Source organism: Thalassophryne amazonica, chromosome 3 (genome assembly GCF_902500255.1).
Source record: "Thalassophryne amazonica chromosome 3, fThaAma1.1, whole genome shotgun sequence".
Classification (NCBI taxonomy): Eukaryota; Metazoa; Chordata; class Actinopteri; order Batrachoidiformes; family Batrachoididae; genus Thalassophryne; species Thalassophryne amazonica.
The window spans coordinates 132,483,783-132,500,740 of NC_047105.1; the positions used below are offsets into that span (position 1 = coordinate 132,483,783).

The following is a 16,958-nucleotide window of genomic DNA, read 5'->3' on the forward strand; positions in this document are numbered from 1 at the left end:
CGTAAACATGCAAGAAGCTCGGGTTGTTACTTTGTTATTTTCAGTGGGAATTTCTGTGAGCCGCAATCGCTTCCTGGTCATGTCGTTCTGGGGGAAAGTGAAGTTTGCTCTTTAATGTCCTGCTTATTGTCCTTTACAACACTGTTTGTGCTGTTTGTTCCAGAGTAATATATGGAAAATGTCTGAAATTCAGTTTGCATTTATGAAGTTCCACGCAGGTTAAAGACAGAGAGGGGGAGAGAGGGAGAAAGAGGAGGAGAGAGGGAGAGAGGAGGAGAGCGAGAGGGGGAGAGAGAGTGGAGAGAGATAGAGGAGGAGAGAGAGATGGGGAGAGAGGGATTGAGGGAGAGAGAGAGAGGGATGGAGGGAGAGAGAGAGAGAGAGAGAGGAGGAGAGAGAGAGGGATGGAGGAGAGAGAGAGAGGGATGGAGGGAGAGAGAGGAGGAGAGAGAGAGAGGGAGAGAGGGATGGAGGGAGAGACAGCGGAGAGAGAGAGAAGGAGAGAGAGGGGGAGAGAGGGAGAAAGAGAAGGAGAGAGAGGGAGAGAGAGGGGAATGGAGGGAGAGACAGCGGAGAGAGAGGGGGAGAGAGGGAGAAAGGGGAGGAGAGAGAGAGGAGGACAGAGAGGGGGAGAGGGATGGAGGGAGAGACAGCGGAGAGAGGAGGAGAGAGAGGGGGAGAGAGGAGGAGAGACAGAGAGACAGATGGAGGGAGAGACAGCGGAGAGAGAGGGGGAGAAAGAGGAGGAGAGAGAGAGGAGGCGAGAGACGGATGGAGGGAGAGAGAGGAGGAGAGAGGGGGAGAGGGAGAAAGAGGAGGAGAGAGAGAGGGAGAGAGGGATGGAGGGAGAGAGAGGATGAGAGAGAGGAAGAGAGAGAGAGAGAGAGAGAGAGAGGGAGAGAGGGATGGAGGGAGAGAAAGTGGAGAGAGAGGAGGAGAGAGAGAGGGGGAGAGAGGGAGAAAGAGGAGGAGACAGAGGGGGGAGGAGAGAGAGAGGGGGAGAGAGGGAGAAAGAGGAGGAGAGAGAGATGGGGAGAGAGGGATGGAGGGAGAGAGCAGAGAGAGAGGAGAGAGAGTGGGGGATGGAGGAGAGAGAGAGGGGGAGAGAGGGAGAAAGAGGAGGAGAGATAGAGAGGAGGGGAGAGAGAGAGAGAGAGAGGGAGAGAGGGATGGAGGGAGAGACAGCGGAGAGAGAGAAGGAGAGAGAGAGAGGTGGAGAGGGAGAAAGGGGAGAAGCGAGAGAGAGGAGAGAGAGAGAGAGGAATGGAGGGAGAGAGCGGAGAGAGAGGGGGGAGAGAGGGATGGAGGAAGAAAGAGGAGGAGAGAGGGAGAGAGGAAGGGAGGGAGAGAAAGCGGAGAGAGAGGAGGAGAGTTAGAGGGTGAGAGAGGGAGAAAGGGGAGGAGAGAGAGAGGGATGGAGGGAGAGATAGCCGAGAGAGGGGGGAGAGAGTCAACATCTTGATCATGATTCGAAAGTGTAAAATTCATCATGTGGTGAAATTCAAACTGTAAATCCTGATTGTGCGTGTGCGTGTGTACGTGTTTCCTCTGTGTTGCCTTCAGTCTGCACAGACACAAAATATATGGACACGAGAAATAAAAAATGTATGACGGAACAACTGGAACCTCGTCTGAAACGTAAGTGGGTTTTTTGCGTGTTTATTTTGCGTTGTTTGGTTTTTTTTGTGTGTGTTTTTTAACGTGCGGTTTTCCCCTGAGGTCGACGTGTCCGTGGAGTCGCCCATTTTATGTAAAGATTAGTCAGACCGCTAGAGGGCGGTAATGCACAACAAAATGTCTTGAAGTCGCAGTGGGTGACGTCAGGGTGACGTCGTCAGCAGCGGCCGGAGGATGAGTGAGTATGGAGTTGGAGTCGTAGATTTGAGTCACGGGTTGGAGAATGTGCCGGTTTTTGTTGGATGCAGTGGATTCGATCAGTTTCAGGTAATTTATGCTGTATGTACAGCTGCAAGTGGAAACTTTACCTCCTCAAACTGGGTTTGTTGTGTTGTTGTTGTGTTTTTGTCCGTGCTGCGCAGGCCCGCCTGAAGGGGGAAGTGTTCGACCAGTTTTGTGATTTTTTTTTTTTCCTTTTCAAGCAAAATCATAAAATGGAAACTAACTTACTGTGATAATATAATGAAGGCAAAGCCTTTGACCGAGCAGTGTTTTTCTCTCTGGAAAAATATTTAAGTTTTTGTTTGACATACTGCAGAAAAATTGAAGATTCAATTGGACAATATTATTTTAATAATTTTCTTCAGGGGTTGATGATTTCATTTAAAAAGTGATGTTTACGCAATAAAAGATATTTATTCTCCTGACTTATGTGGCACTGACAACTAGAGCTGGGTATCGATTCAAATTTCAAAAATTGATTTGATTCTTAAGATTCAGAATTGATCATTTCGATTCCATCTGATATCGATTTGGGTTAGTGTTATTAAAACTGTTTTTGAGCTGTTACCTAATTGTCTAGTTATGCAACATATTAATACTAGTATTATATTTACATTTGACAGCAAATTAATTAAGTATTTGTCGTTAATAATGATGGCTATAGAGGGTTTGCATGTGAATTATCGGTCACGTCATTTTGTGTCCTGCGCCCATTCTGGATTACGGCGTGGTGGCTGCTGTGATACGCTACATGCATTTGGCAAACAATTGCAGAAGCTTCAACGTCAGTGTGAAGAAGCCTCACGGCACCGTGGCGCTGAGAGAGATCCGCCGCTACCAGAAATCCGCTGCTCCCAGAATTTTGTTTTATTTTATTTGGCAATAAAATTATATAAGAATACATAAAAATACTGCCGAGGATAACACAAGAACGCTTCCAATACGGATGCTTATTTACATTATGGTCCTCAAGCACTGAGCTGCTGATCCGCAAGCTGCCCTTCTAGCACCTGGTGAGAGAAATCGCTCAGGACTTCAAGACCGACCTCCGCTTTCAGAGCTCCGCTGCGATGCTCTGCAGGAGGCCGGCGAGGCTGACCTGGTCGGCAGCTTCCTAGTTCACAATAAGTGTGACACTGTCGGCCAGTTCGTTACATCGCCACTAAATTCACTATCTGGTTATAAGATACAGATCCACTGAACCAACTGCTACACATCTATCACGATAAATGGCTTTATCTCGAGAATTTAAAGCATTGTAATAATAATAATAGTAATGGCACGGACCAATCCCCTTCCCAGAATGATAGAGTAGTATTTTTATTTTGCAAACAGGGTGAATGGCAGCCAAAAGAGGGCGCCAGAGGTACCTGGCTCATTGGCCCTGACACAGGCTTCCATGTTTTGGCTTGATGCCTCGTTTCTTTTAGGTTAAAAAAAAAAAACTATGGCTTTACTTCACAAAATGTGGCCCTCAGAATGCAGGCAACAGTGTTTCAGGGGGTTATAAATTAAAAAAGTCTCAGTCTCCCCTACAAGTGCTGGTGGAAAAGACTGACTGGCGGTTCAGTCAGTCTTTTCCACCAGCACTTGCTGCGTGGCTGAAAAGTCAGTCCACAACACAGAACCTTCACACTCTCTCCCACGGAAAAGGCATGTTACGAGGAACGACCTAAAACAAAAAAAAACACCACTGTGTGAATTAAACAACGGACTTTTCTTTTTTTCTTACCCGCAACAGACAAGAGTCCAGGTCATCATGATCGACATCTTTAAATAGCTTTGACAGAGGTTGATGAATACATTGTGAACCTGCTTCAAAATCAGAACCACCTGGTCCACAGTCAATGCAGAGAAATGATCATTTTCACACCCTCAGAAACAGCGCAACAGACCACCTGCAGCGGCATTTCTTCAGTGAGGCTGCTCCAACACTGGCGTGAAGACCATATATATATATATATATATATAATATATATATATATAGTGTGTGTGTATAATATCGATATTTGGATGTATGAATCAATCTGTGGGATTTAAAATCGATTAAAAAAAAATCAGGGAATCAATCTTTTCAACCCAGCACTACTGACAACATGTATAACATGTATTAAATTGCAATTACAAAACCTTTTTCCCCACTTTCCTGTTACACTGAGGCTTGTAAACAGTTTGTAGTTTCTAAACAGTTCCAATGAAAATTATTAACTTTTCATTGTGAAAATGAGTGAAGCCCCCTCCCCCCGCTCTCGTTGAGTAAATGAAGAGTTTTGGAAACACGAAGCCTTTACCATACGTAACCCATACATTTCTGAATGAATCAGCATCTACGGGACACAGAAGTAACTGGATTATTGAATGAAAGATTCTGATGGGAGTTTTTTTTTTCCTTTCAACTCAGAGCGGAGAGCGACGCTTCACTTTGTTGAGGAAATTACGGCAGTGATGCACCTCACTCAGTGTATTCCTACACCAGCCTTTCGTTCTTTGTCCAGCGTGACGAGCGCAAAACAAATGCAGCGAAAGCGGTAACCAGTTAACACCATTTCTATGCGTTTCCTGCCTTTTAATTAGTACACGAACGGAATATATTAATTCATTTTTCAGAACTACTTTGTTGATGGAAGCCGTAATGTGGCTCGCTCAGTGTATTCCTATGCCAGCCTTTCGCTGGTGTCCGACGGGACGACCGCCGCAACGACAGCGGTAACCGGGTAACAGCATTCTCCCATCATGCACCTCGGCTTCTCCCATCATGTTTCTTATGTGCTTCCTGTGTACTTCCTGTTTTAACTTCCTGTTTGTGGTGACGAATGCGTGCTTCCAGTTTGCGGTCATGGCGGAAACTGAGTCGGATGGACTACGACTCTGACGTCATGCCCGTCTGTCAACATCTTCGCTTCGCTCGGTGGCTCCGCTGCCGGGTGCTGCTCGGTATGAATTTGTTATTTTTCTGCAAAGGCAATTCTACAACATATGTTGATGGCAACAAAAATAACAAACACGAACAGATGTTTTGTGGTTCATACAGTGCAGTGTTTTAACCTGCCATACAGCACTAGGGCTGAAACGATGAGTCGAATAATTCAGTTGCAAAAAATGTTTGAGGCAAATTCTGTGCATTGAAGCACTGTGTAACATTGTAGTACATATGCCAGGCCTGTGTGTGGTGCTGTAACATCTTCTTTGTCTTTCGGCTGTTCCCGTTAGGGGTCGCCACAGCAGATCAATCGTTTCCATCTCACCCTGTCCTCTGTATCTTCCTCTGTCACACCAACCACCTGCATGTCCTCTCTCAGCACATCCATGAACCTCCTCTTTGGTCTCCCTCTTCTCCTCCTGCCTGGTGGCTCCATCCTCAGCATCCTTCTCCCTATATACCCTGGGTCCCTCCTCTGCACATGTCCAAACCATCTCAATCTCGCCTCTCTGACTTTGTCTCCAAACCATCCCACCTGAGCTGTCCCTCTGATATGTTCATTCCTAAAGAGAATCTCAACATCTTCAGCTCTGCCACCTCCAGCTCTGCCTCCTGTCTTTTTGTTAGTGCCACTGTCTCTAAACCATACAACATAGCTGGTCTCACTACTGTTTTGTAAACTTTCCCCTTCACTCTTGCTGATATTCTTCGGTCACAAATCACTCCTGCCACCTTTCTCCACCCACTCCACCCTGCCTGTACTCTCTTCTTCACCTCTCTACCACACTCTCCATTACTTTGAACAGTTGACCCCAAATATTTAAACTCATCTACTTTCACCACTTCTACTCCTGTAACTGCACTATTCCACTGGGCTCCCTCTCATTCACACACATGTACTCAGTCTTGCTTCTACTGACTTTCATTCCCCTTCTCTCCAAAGCATATCTCCACTTCTCCAGACTAGACTCAACTTGCTCTCTACTCTCACTACAGATCACAATGTCATCTGCAAACATCATAGTCCATGGGGACTCCTGTCTGATCTCATCTGTCAACCTGTCCATCACCACTGCAAACAAGAAAGGACTCAGAGCTGATCCTTGGTGTAATCCCACCTCCACCTTGAATGAGTCTGTCATTCCGACTGCGCATCTCACCGCTGTCACACTATTCTTGTACATGTCCTGCACTACCCTAACATACTTCTCTGCCACTCCAGACTTCCTCATACAATGCCACAACTCTTCTCTTGGCACCCTATCATAAGCTTTTTCTAAGTCCACAAACACACAATGTAACTCTTTCTGTCCTTCTCTGTACTTTTCCAACAGTATTCTCAGAGCAAACACTGCATCTGTAGTGCTCTTTCTCGGCATGAAACCATATTGCTGCTCACAGATCTTCACCTGTTTTCTAAGCCTAGCTTCTACTACTCTTTCCCATAACTTCATGCTGTGGCTGATCAGCTTTATGCCTCTGTAGTTACTGCAGCTCTGCACATCACCCTTGTTCTTGAAAATAGGAACCAGCACACTTCGTCTCCACTCCTCAGGCATCCTCTCACTTTCCAAGATTTTATTAAACAATCTGGTTAGAAACTCTACTGCCATCTCTCCTAGACATTTCCATGCCTCCATTGGAATGTCATCTGGACCAACTGCCTTTCCACTCTTCATCCTCTTCATAGCAGCCCTCACTTCTTCCTTGCTAATATCTTTTACTTCCTGATTTACTCTCACCACATCATCCAGCCTTTTCTCTCGCTCATTTTCTTTAATCATCAACTCTTCAAAATATTCCCTCCACCTTCTCAGCACACACTCCTCACTTGTCAGCACATTACCATGTGCATCTTTTACCACCCTAACCTGCTGCACATCCTTTCCAGCTCTGTCCCTTTGTCTGGCCAATCGGTACAAGTCCTTTTCTCCTTCCTTACTATTCAACTTCTTGTACAGCTCACAATATGCCTTTTCCTTTGCTTTTGCCACTTCTCTTCTCGCCTTACGCCGCATCTTCTTGTACTCCTGTCTACTTTCTTCATCTCTCCGACTATCCCAAAACTTTTTCGCCAACCTCTTTCTCCTCATGCTTTCCTGGACCTCTTCATTCCACCACCAAGTCTCCTTCTCTTCCTTCCACTGTCCAGATGTCATACCCAGTACTGCCCTAGCTGTCTCCCTCACCACATCTGCAGTACTTTTCCAGTTGTCCAAAATTGCTTCCCCTCCAACTAGTGCTTCTCTCACCTGCTCGCTAAATTTCACACAACAGTCTTCCTCCTTCAGCTTCCACCATCTGATCCTTTGTTGAGCTCTCACTCTCTTCTTCTTCTTTACCTCTAAAGTCATCCTACAAACAACCATCCTATGCTGTCTAGTGACACTCTCTCCTATGCTACCACCTTACAGTCTGTGATTTATTTTAGCTTGCATCTCCTATAAAGAATGTAGTCCACCTGTGTGCACCTTCCTCCACTCTTATATGTTATCCTGTGCTCCTCCCTTTTCTTAAAGTAGGTATTCACCACAGCCATTTCCATCCTTTTTGCAAAATCAGCTACCATCTGTCCTTCCCCATTCCTATCCTTGATACCATATCACCCATTACTTCCTCATCACCTCTGTTCCCTTCACCAACATGCCCATTGAAGTCTGCTCCTATCACCACTCTTTCATGCTTGGGCACACTCTCCACCACCTCATCTAACACACTCCAGAAATCTTCTTTCTCCTTCATCTCACAACCTACCTGTGGGGCATATGCACTGATGATATTCATCATCACTCCTTCAATTTCCAACTTCACACTCATCACCCTGTCAGACACTTGCTTAACCTCCAACACACTTTTAACATACTCTTCCTTTAAAATGACCCCAACACCATTTCTCTTCCTGTCCACACCATGGTACAACAACTTGTACCCACCACCGATGCTCCTGCTCTTACTTCCCTTCCACTTGGTCTCTTGCACACACAATATGTCTACCTTTCTCCTCTCCATCATATCAGCCAGCTCTCTCCCTTTACCAGTCATACTACCAACATTCAGAGTCCCCACTCTCATTTCCACCCTTCTAGTTTTCTTCTTCTCCCGCTGTTCGTGGCAACGTTTTCCTCCTCTTCTTCGTCGTCTTTGCCCAGCAGTAGCCCAATTTCCACCGGCACCCTGTTGGGCAATAGCACCGGTGGTGGACGTTGTTAACCCGGGCCGCGACCGATCCGGTATGGGAATTCGATTCTGATTCTGCATAGTTGGGTTGGCTTGTTTTACGCCGGCTGCCCTTCCTGACACAACCCTCCTCATTTATCCGGGCTTGGGACCAGCACTCAGAATGTACTGGCTGCACACCCCATGTGGCTGAGTTTGTGTGGTGCTGTAACATCTCCAGAAAAACAAAACAAAACAGAAGACTAGAGCATGTGTATAAGCCGTGTAAGAGTGAATCAATTTAGCATCAAAAGCTACAGCTTTCCAGTGCGACGCGCTTCCGATCTTTACACGGTTGTATATGTTTCTTTTGCAACCCCAATTCCAATGAAGTTGGGACGTTGTGTAAAATGTAAATAAAAACAGAATACAATGATTTGCAAATCCTCTTCAACCTATATTCATTTGAATACACCACAAAGACAAGATATTTAATGTTCAAACTGATAAACTTTATTGTTTTGTGCAAATATTTGCTCATTTTGAAATGGATACCTGCAACACATTTCAAAAAAGGGGATGGGGCAACAACAGACTGGGAAAGTTGATGAATGCTCAAAGAACACCTAATTGGAAACATGGTGAGTGTCATGATTGGGTAAAAAGGAGCACCCCCAAAAGGCTCAGCCATTCACAAGCAAAGATGGGGCGAGGATCACCACTTTGTGAACAACTGCGTGAAAAAAAAATACTCCAACAGTTTAAGAACAATGTTTCTCAACGTTCAGTTGCAAGAAATTTAGGGATTCCATCATCTGCAGTCCATAATATAATCAGAAGATTCAGAGAATCTGGAGAACTTTCTACACATAAGCGGCAAGGCTGAAAACCAACATTAAATGCCCGTGACCTTTGATCCCTCAGGCGGGACTGCATTAAAAACCAACATCATTGTGTAAAGGATCTTACCACGTGGGCTTAGGAACATTTCAGAAAACCATTGTCAGTTAACACAGTTCATCTTTACAAGTGAAAGGTTAAACCATGCAAAGTGAAAGCCATACATCAACAACATCCAGAAACGTTGCCGCCTTCTCTGGGCCCGAGCTCATTTGAAATGGACAGATGCAAAGTGGAAAAGTGTGCTGTGGTCTGATGAGTCCACATTTCAAATTGTTTTTAAAATCATGGACGCCGTGTCCTCCGGACAAAAGATGAAAAAGACCATCCAGATTGTTATCAGTGGAAAGTTCAAAGTCAGCATCTGTGATGGTATGGGGGTGTTTTAGTGCCCATGTCATGGGCAACTTACACATCTGTGATGGCACCATGAAAGGTACATCCAGGTTTTGGAGCAACACATGCTGCCATCCAAGTAACGTCTTTTTCAGGGACGTCCCTGCTTATTTCAGCAAGACAATGCCAAGCCACATTCTGCACTTGTTACAACAGTGTGACTATGTAGTAAAAGAGTGCGGGTAGTAGACTGGCCCACCTGCAGTCCAGACCTGTCGCCCATTGAAAATGTGTGGCACATTATGAAGCGCAAAATAGGACAACGGAGACTCCGGACTGTTGAACAATTTAAGTCGTACGTCAAGCAAGAATGGGAAAGAATTCCACCTACAAAGCTTCAACAATTACTGGCCTCAGTTCCCAAATGCTTTTTGAGTGTTGTTAGAAGGAAAGGTGATATAACACAGTGGTAAACATACCACTGTCCCAGCTTTTTTGAAATGTGTTGCAGGCATCCAATTCAAAATGAGCCAATGTTTACACAAAAACAATAAAGTTTATCAATTTGAACATTAAATATCTTGTCTTTGTGGTGTATTCAATTGAACATAGGTTGAAGAGGATTTGCAAATCATTGTATTCTGTTTTTATTTACAGTTTACACAACGCCCCAACTTCATTGGAATTGGGGTTGTACATTTCACACAGTAAATTATACTTTATATTATAATACTTACATTATACAATATGTTTCACACAGTACATTTTATATATACATGATAAAATATGTTTCACACAGTACATTATACTTTACATTATTATACATACATGATATAATACATTTCACACAATAAATTATACTTTATATTACTATACATACATTATAAAATATGTTTCACACAGTACATTATATTTTACATTACATTATAAAATATGTTTCACACATTACATTATATTTTACATTACAATACTTTATAAAATACGTTTCACAGTTCATTATACTTTATATTACTATACATACATTATAAAATATATTTCACACAGTACATTATACTTTGCATTATTATACATGATATACATTTCACACAATAATAAAATATGTTTAACACAGTACATTATACTTTGCATTATTATACATGATATACATTTCACACAATAATAAAATATGTTTAACACAGTACAGTATATTTTACATTACGTTTCACAGTACATTATACTTTACATTACTATACATACATTATAAAATGTATTTCACACAGTACATTATACTTTGCATTATTATACATGATATAATACATTTCACACAATAAATTATACTTTATATTACTATACATACATTATAAAATGTTTCACACAGTACATTATATTTTACATTATTATACATTATAAAATATGTTTCACAGTACATTATACTTTATATTACTATGCATACATTAGAAAATATGTTTCACACAGTACATTATACTTTACATTGTTTTACATACATGATATAATACATTTCACACAATAAATTATACTTTATATTACTATACATACATTATAAAATGTTTCACACAGTACAGTATATTTTACATTACATTATAAACTACATTTCACAGTACATTATACTTTATATTACTATTCATACATTATAAAATATATTTCACACAGTACATTATACTTTACATTATTATATATGATATAATATATTTCACACAATAAATTATACTTTATATTACTATACATACATTATAAAATATATTTCAGGCAGTACATTATATTTTACATTACTATACATTATAAAATATGTTTCACAGTACATTATAATTTGTATTACTATACATACATTCTAAAATATATTTCAGACAGTACATTATATTTACATTATATTTTACATTACTATACATACATTATAAAATGTTTCACACAGTACATTATACTTTATATTACGTTTCACACAGTACGTTATATTTTACACTATTATACATTATTAAATACATTTCACAGTACATTATACTTTATATTACTATACATACATACATTATAAAATATATTTCACACAGTACATTATACTTTATATTACTATAAATGCATTATAAAATACTTTTCACACAGTACATTAAACTTTGTAATATGTACAGTAGTGTTCAAAATAATAATAGTGCTATGTGACTAAAAAGATTAATCCAGGTTTTGAGTATATTTCTTATTGTTACATGGGAAACAAGGTACCAGTAGATTCAGTAGATTTTCGCAAATCCAACAAGACCAAGCATTCATGAGATGCACACTCTTAAGGCTATGAAATTGGGCTATTAGTAAAAAAAAAAAAGTAGAAAAGGGGGTGTTCATAATAATAGTAGTGTGGCATTCAGTCAGTGAGTTCGTCAATTTTGTGGAACAAACAGGTGTGAATCAGGTGTCCCCAATTTAAGTATGAAGCCAGCACCTGTTGAACATGCTTTTCTCTTTGAAAGCCTGAGGAAAATGAGACGTTCAAGACATTGTTCAGAAGAACAGCGTAGTTTGATTAAAAAGTTGATTGGAGAGGGGAAAACCTATACGCAGGTGCAAAAAATTATAGGCTGTCCATCTGCAATGATCTCCAGTGCTTTAAAATGGACAAAAAACCAGAGACGCGTGGAAGAAAATGGAAAACAACCATCAAAATGGATAGAAGAATAATCAGAATGGCAAAGGCTCACCCATTGGTCAGCTCCAGGATGATCAAAGACAGTCTGGAGTTACCTGTAAGTGCTGTGACAGTTAGAAGATGCCTGTGTGAAGCTAATTTATTTGCAAGAATCCCCCACAAAGTCCCTCTGTTAAATAAAAGACGTGCAGAAGAGGTTACAATTTGCCAAAGAACACATCAGCTGGCCTAAAGAGAAATGGAGGAATATTTTGTGGACTGATGAGAGTAAAATTGTTCTTTTTGGGTCCAAGGGCTCCAGACAGTTTGTGAGATGACCCCCAAACTCTGAATTCAAGCCACAGTTCACAATGAAGACAGTGAAGCATGGTGGTGCAAGCATCATGATATGGGCATGTTTCTCCTACTATGGTATTGGGCCTATATATCGCATACCAGGTATCATGGATCAGTTTGGATATGTCAGAATACTTGAACAGGTCATGTTGCCTTATGCTGAAGAGGACATGCCCTTGAAATGGGTGTTTCAACAAGACAATGACCCCAAGCACACTAGTAAACCAGCAAAATCTTGGTTCCAAACCAAAAAAATTAATGCCTCGCAGATGTGAAGAAATCATGAAAAACTGTGGTTATACAACTAAATACTAGTTTAGTGATTCACAGGATTGCTAAAAAAGCAGTTTGAACATAATAGTTTTGAGTTTGTAGCATCAACAGCAGATGCTACTATTATTGTGAACACCCCCTTTTCTACTTTTTTTTTTTTTTACTAATAGCCCAGTTTCATAGCCTTAAGAGTGTGCATATCATGAATGCTTGGTCTTGTTGGATTTGTGAGAATCTACTGAATCTACTGGTACCTTGTTTCCCATGTAACAATAAGAAATGTACTCAAAACCTTGATTAATCTTTTTAGTCACATAGCACTACTATTATTCTGAACACTACTGTATATGTCGCTGACATGAATGAGTGAAGCTTTTCAGCATCTCAACATGTCATTTAGATCCTTCAGATGTATATTTCAGTAAATGTTTCTGGGTGACATTAGCATGGCTAAAAACCATCAGCTTCTGGGGAGCAACGCCCCCCAGACCCCCCAACTACAGCCCTCTTAAGTTCCCGTCATTTTAAGTATTTTTCTTTATTTGCGTCTCACATGCCTGGAAAGTCCTCACTCACCACAGTAGCGGCTCCAGTGTTTTTTTTTTTTTTGTTTTTGGTTTTTTGTTCTGCGGGTGGTTTGGGGTAGCTTGGTATTTTTATGAGGATGTTATGAAATAAGTGCGCATGTGTCACGATGGCTCTCTGCTGCACCTCTGCCATGTTCACATGCGTGTGTACACATAACCACATTCTGATCTGCAAGAGTCACTGATGACATGCAGAATGAAAAAAATCGCACACAAACCAATACAAATATCCACAGACCTCCACATGTAGCCTGTAGCCTCAGGGAAAAAATTCCAAAGGCAGGCAGAGAGAAAGTCTTTCCCCTACCATCGATGTCTTCATAACAGCACAATGCACCTGTTGTTGTGGTTTAGAGCAAAAGCAGCAATGATTTGGTTCCTGTCCAGAGGCCGTGGTCTCCGAGGGTGAAATGCCAGGAGTGCCAGGTCACTGGTTTGTCCGTCCCAACTGCTGTTTCTCAGGTAGTTTTTTAGGCACCTTGAGGTCCCTGCTGTGTACAACATATTCCATGAGACTGTCACATCCATTAACACGTTCACTAGTCCTGCTGTGATCCGGCCTCCCAGAGACGATTCTCAATAGATGCAGAAATAATGGTCGTCATAATACTGTGGGGCGCCTCGAGCACAGCAAGACCAGTAAAAGCGGTAATGCACGTGACGCTCTCATGGAATAGGCCATTACGGCTGAAGGTTACTCCTCCCCTGAACAGGGGGCCTAACGGCTCTGCTCTGACTTGTTTTCCATCATATTTCAGTATTCACCAGAAAACACTGAGGGACCAGGATGCTCCGTTGACCTGAGTGAAATCACGCTGCCTGGATGCTCCTGTCTGTCCACTTCCTGCTCTCCTGACAGCTGCTCCTGCCTGAGGACACATGGGCAGCACTACAGCAGCACAGGGACACTGTTGAACCTCAGTGGGACAGATGGCGATTACTGCGCCCCGGTGTTCGAGTGTAACGCTCTTTGCTGCTGCAGTGATGTCTGCAGTAACAGGGTGGTGCAGAGGGGCCTCAGACTCAGACTAGAAGTTTGCCGCACCATCCACAAGGGCTGGGGAGTACGGACACTGCAGCCCATTCCACACGGGACTTTTGTGTGTGAATACGCGGGAGAGGTAATCAGCTTTAAAGAAGCCAGGCGGAGACAACAAGCACAGAAATACGAAGACAATAATTACATCATAGCTGTCAGAGAACACGCAGGCAAAGGCCACATCATCGAGACATTTGTCGATCCAACCATGATCGGAAACGTCGGCCGCTTCCTCAACCACTCCTGCCTGCCGTGCCTGGCCATGGTGCCGGTCCGAGTCCACTCTGCGGTTCCTCGACTGGCACTGTTTGCTGGGCGGGACATTGAAAGTCAAGAGGAGCTGACGTTTGATTATTCAGGAGGCTTCAGGAATCAGCCTCCTGTGGAGCTGGTGTCCACACAGACTGACGCTGCAGAGGCAGTCCACAGGAAGGTCTGCCGCTGTGGTGCCACCAACTGTGCCCGCTTCCTCCCACTGGATTTATCTATTCTCAGCTGATCAGTCACATCAAGTAGCGTGGCGCAGTATTACAAAAATGCTACACAAAAGTTGTTTTTATTGCTGATGTGCATGTCTGTGTCTTTTGTCGGAAAAGGTCTTGACGGGACGCCCGGATGTTTCGGTCTCCTGTGAGATGCCTGATGGTGGATTTGAGTGGCAAAGTTTTGCTAAATGTTAATCTCTGCTCCTACAGCAGAACCTCCTTGTCTGTACTTTTTAATCAGTGCAACTATACGCCTCAGATAGATAAACTTTCTGTTACTAATTTTCTCAGCTTTGATTATGACAAGTTCACTTTGATAGTCACTTTTCATGCCCCACATCTGTTTCACTCCAACTTTTGTATCTCTTTTTTTAAATTTGCTTTGTGTCCAGTGCTTTGTCCACCACCAGGCAGGTCAAACAACACCTTGTGCTAGGAAATGGTTGTGAATGCTAAAAACTGCAAAAGATGTTCCCACAGTTACTTATAATACACTGTTAGATTTTGTTATATTGTGTACAAATGGCCAAAGCTCATCATAGGCTCTGAATTCCAGAATGTGAACCAAATGAGGGTCTACAACTCCCCCTGGACCGAATGCTGTCATTGATTACTTCCCCAGTCAAGGCTGGTACACATCCACAGCTGAGTTTCTTGTCCAAGAATGCAGATGGAAATTGATCCTACGTCTCCATATTGGTAGCCAAACTCCTTATTCCACTGAGCTCCCTTCACATGGTATTGAGCTAAATTTTATTACAGGTTACTGTGATGATGTTATCGCCCAGCCCTAAGTTGCACTATGCTCAGTTTCTCCAATCACAGTCACAGAAGCCTGTAACTCCTGCCAAAACAGAGACCTGGATTCAAGACCTGCTCATGCTGCCTGTGTGTGTGTGTGTGTGTCTTTGGACAAGACTTAATTTGCTTTGTCTCGGTTAACCCAGCTGTAAACATAGTACCCGCCATGGTTTGGAAGTTGTCTGAGATGGACAGGTGTTCTGTTTGCAGGATAGAATTGGACTCTTGTCTGCTTCACACTCCAGAAACAGGAGATGAGCGCAGCCCCATTGGGCCGCCGGCCCTATAAGGACTTACTTATGGATATAATTCCTAAATTATTATTGTCATACTTGATACACCCCTAAATTAAAGCTAAAAGTCTACACAACAAATGTGTTTCATCTGTGCTCCACAGTGGTGGTGTACAGAGACATAACCTGACTATAAATGAAGTGCAACTGAATGCTGTTTTTCACTTGAGAAACTCCATTAAAGCTTTTAAAATTACATCCATCTAAATGAAGAAAAATAAGGTGTGTGTGGGGGGGGGGGGCTAGGCTGAAACTACAGTGTCCTCCAGATAGTCATGACACCATCCTGTCCCTCTGTCAGCTTGTACAGCCCACATACACTGTGCAACTGCTGTACTGTTGAACATGACGGTGACTCACGTTAACTCATCTGAACTGAGAGTCCAAGATCACAAGACATGCTGTCTTCACTGAGCAATTCTGTCGTAGACATTGTCACAGGGCTGGTATGATTTAAATCACTGTTTAAAAAACAATAAATAAATAAATAACAAAATCTAAAAAATAATCACAAATGTTTTTGTAATTTCTCCTGGTTCTGTATGTAATATACTGCCCCTTACAAAGAACAAAATCATTATATTCCTCAGTTTAAATTTATTGAAAGTCACGTTGAAAACGGGCCCGGTGTCACGGTCTGAGATTACCACCAGTCTGAATTTACCAGGTAAAATTAGACTGTAGCAGCCACAGTCTGAACTTACCACCAGTCTGATTTTAGCATCTTGGTATATTGAGACTTGTGTGTTATTGACCCTGGTCCAAATTTGCCAAGCAAATATATAATTTTTTTAATTGGAACCACAAGTAAATCCTGTCACTCTCTATTGATGCTTATTGATTTAACCATTATAATTCTGGTTACTAGTTACCTAGCTAGTCTGAAATTTCCAGCCTGCAAGTCTGAATTTATGTCCCACTTCAAGTTTTCTGAATCAAAAGTGTGTGGAAAATGCAGTTATTTCAAAATACATCTGCTCGGTTGAAGATCGCCGCAAGAAATGGTAAATCTAGACCTCCCGGAAGTTGACTGCGAAAAAAAATCGATTTGCGCATGCGCTTGGTAAAATGAGACCGGCGCAAACTCAGACCACGACACCAGGTCTCCACAGACGGACTCCATCTTGTGTAAGACCACAAACATAGCTTGCACAACAGTTTTATACAATCTGGTTCTTAAGCTCTGATGTAACGCATCACGTGATACATATTTTTCCAAGTCCAAAGACCTGCACGTTTACAGTTAAAGTTACATCTGTATTATCCCTTTAAGGATCTACAGTTTAGTTTATGTTTATAGT

General features: G+C 42.3%; 1 protein-coding gene across 1 annotated transcript; it reads left to right on the top strand.

The window, feature by feature from the left end:
- The first annotated feature begins 1,831 nt into the window (after positions 1-1,831).
- setmar (SET domain and mariner transposase fusion gene) lies at positions 1,832-15,842 on the top strand. The gene is made up of 2 exons (XM_034167458.1): positions 1,832-1,944; positions 13,798-15,842. Exons 1-2 carry the CDS (start codon positions 1,852-1,854, stop codon positions 14,575-14,577), a joined length of 873 nt encoding a protein of 290 aa, XP_034023349.1. The 5' UTR covers positions 1,832-1,851; the 3' UTR covers positions 14,578-15,842.
- Positions 15,843-16,958: the final 1,116 nt, after the last annotated feature.

What these genes read in the sequence shown, in the direction of transcription:
- setmar (XM_034167458.1), top strand. Translation starts at nt 1,852, where the DNA reads ATGAGTGAGTATGGAGTTGGAGTCGTAGATTTGAGTCACGGGTTGGAG. An exon ending in GTGGATTCGATCAGTTTCAG is followed by an intron (nt 1,945 to 13,797) that starts GTAATTTATGCT and finishes ATCATATTTCAG; the next exon opens with TATTCACCAGAAAACACTGA.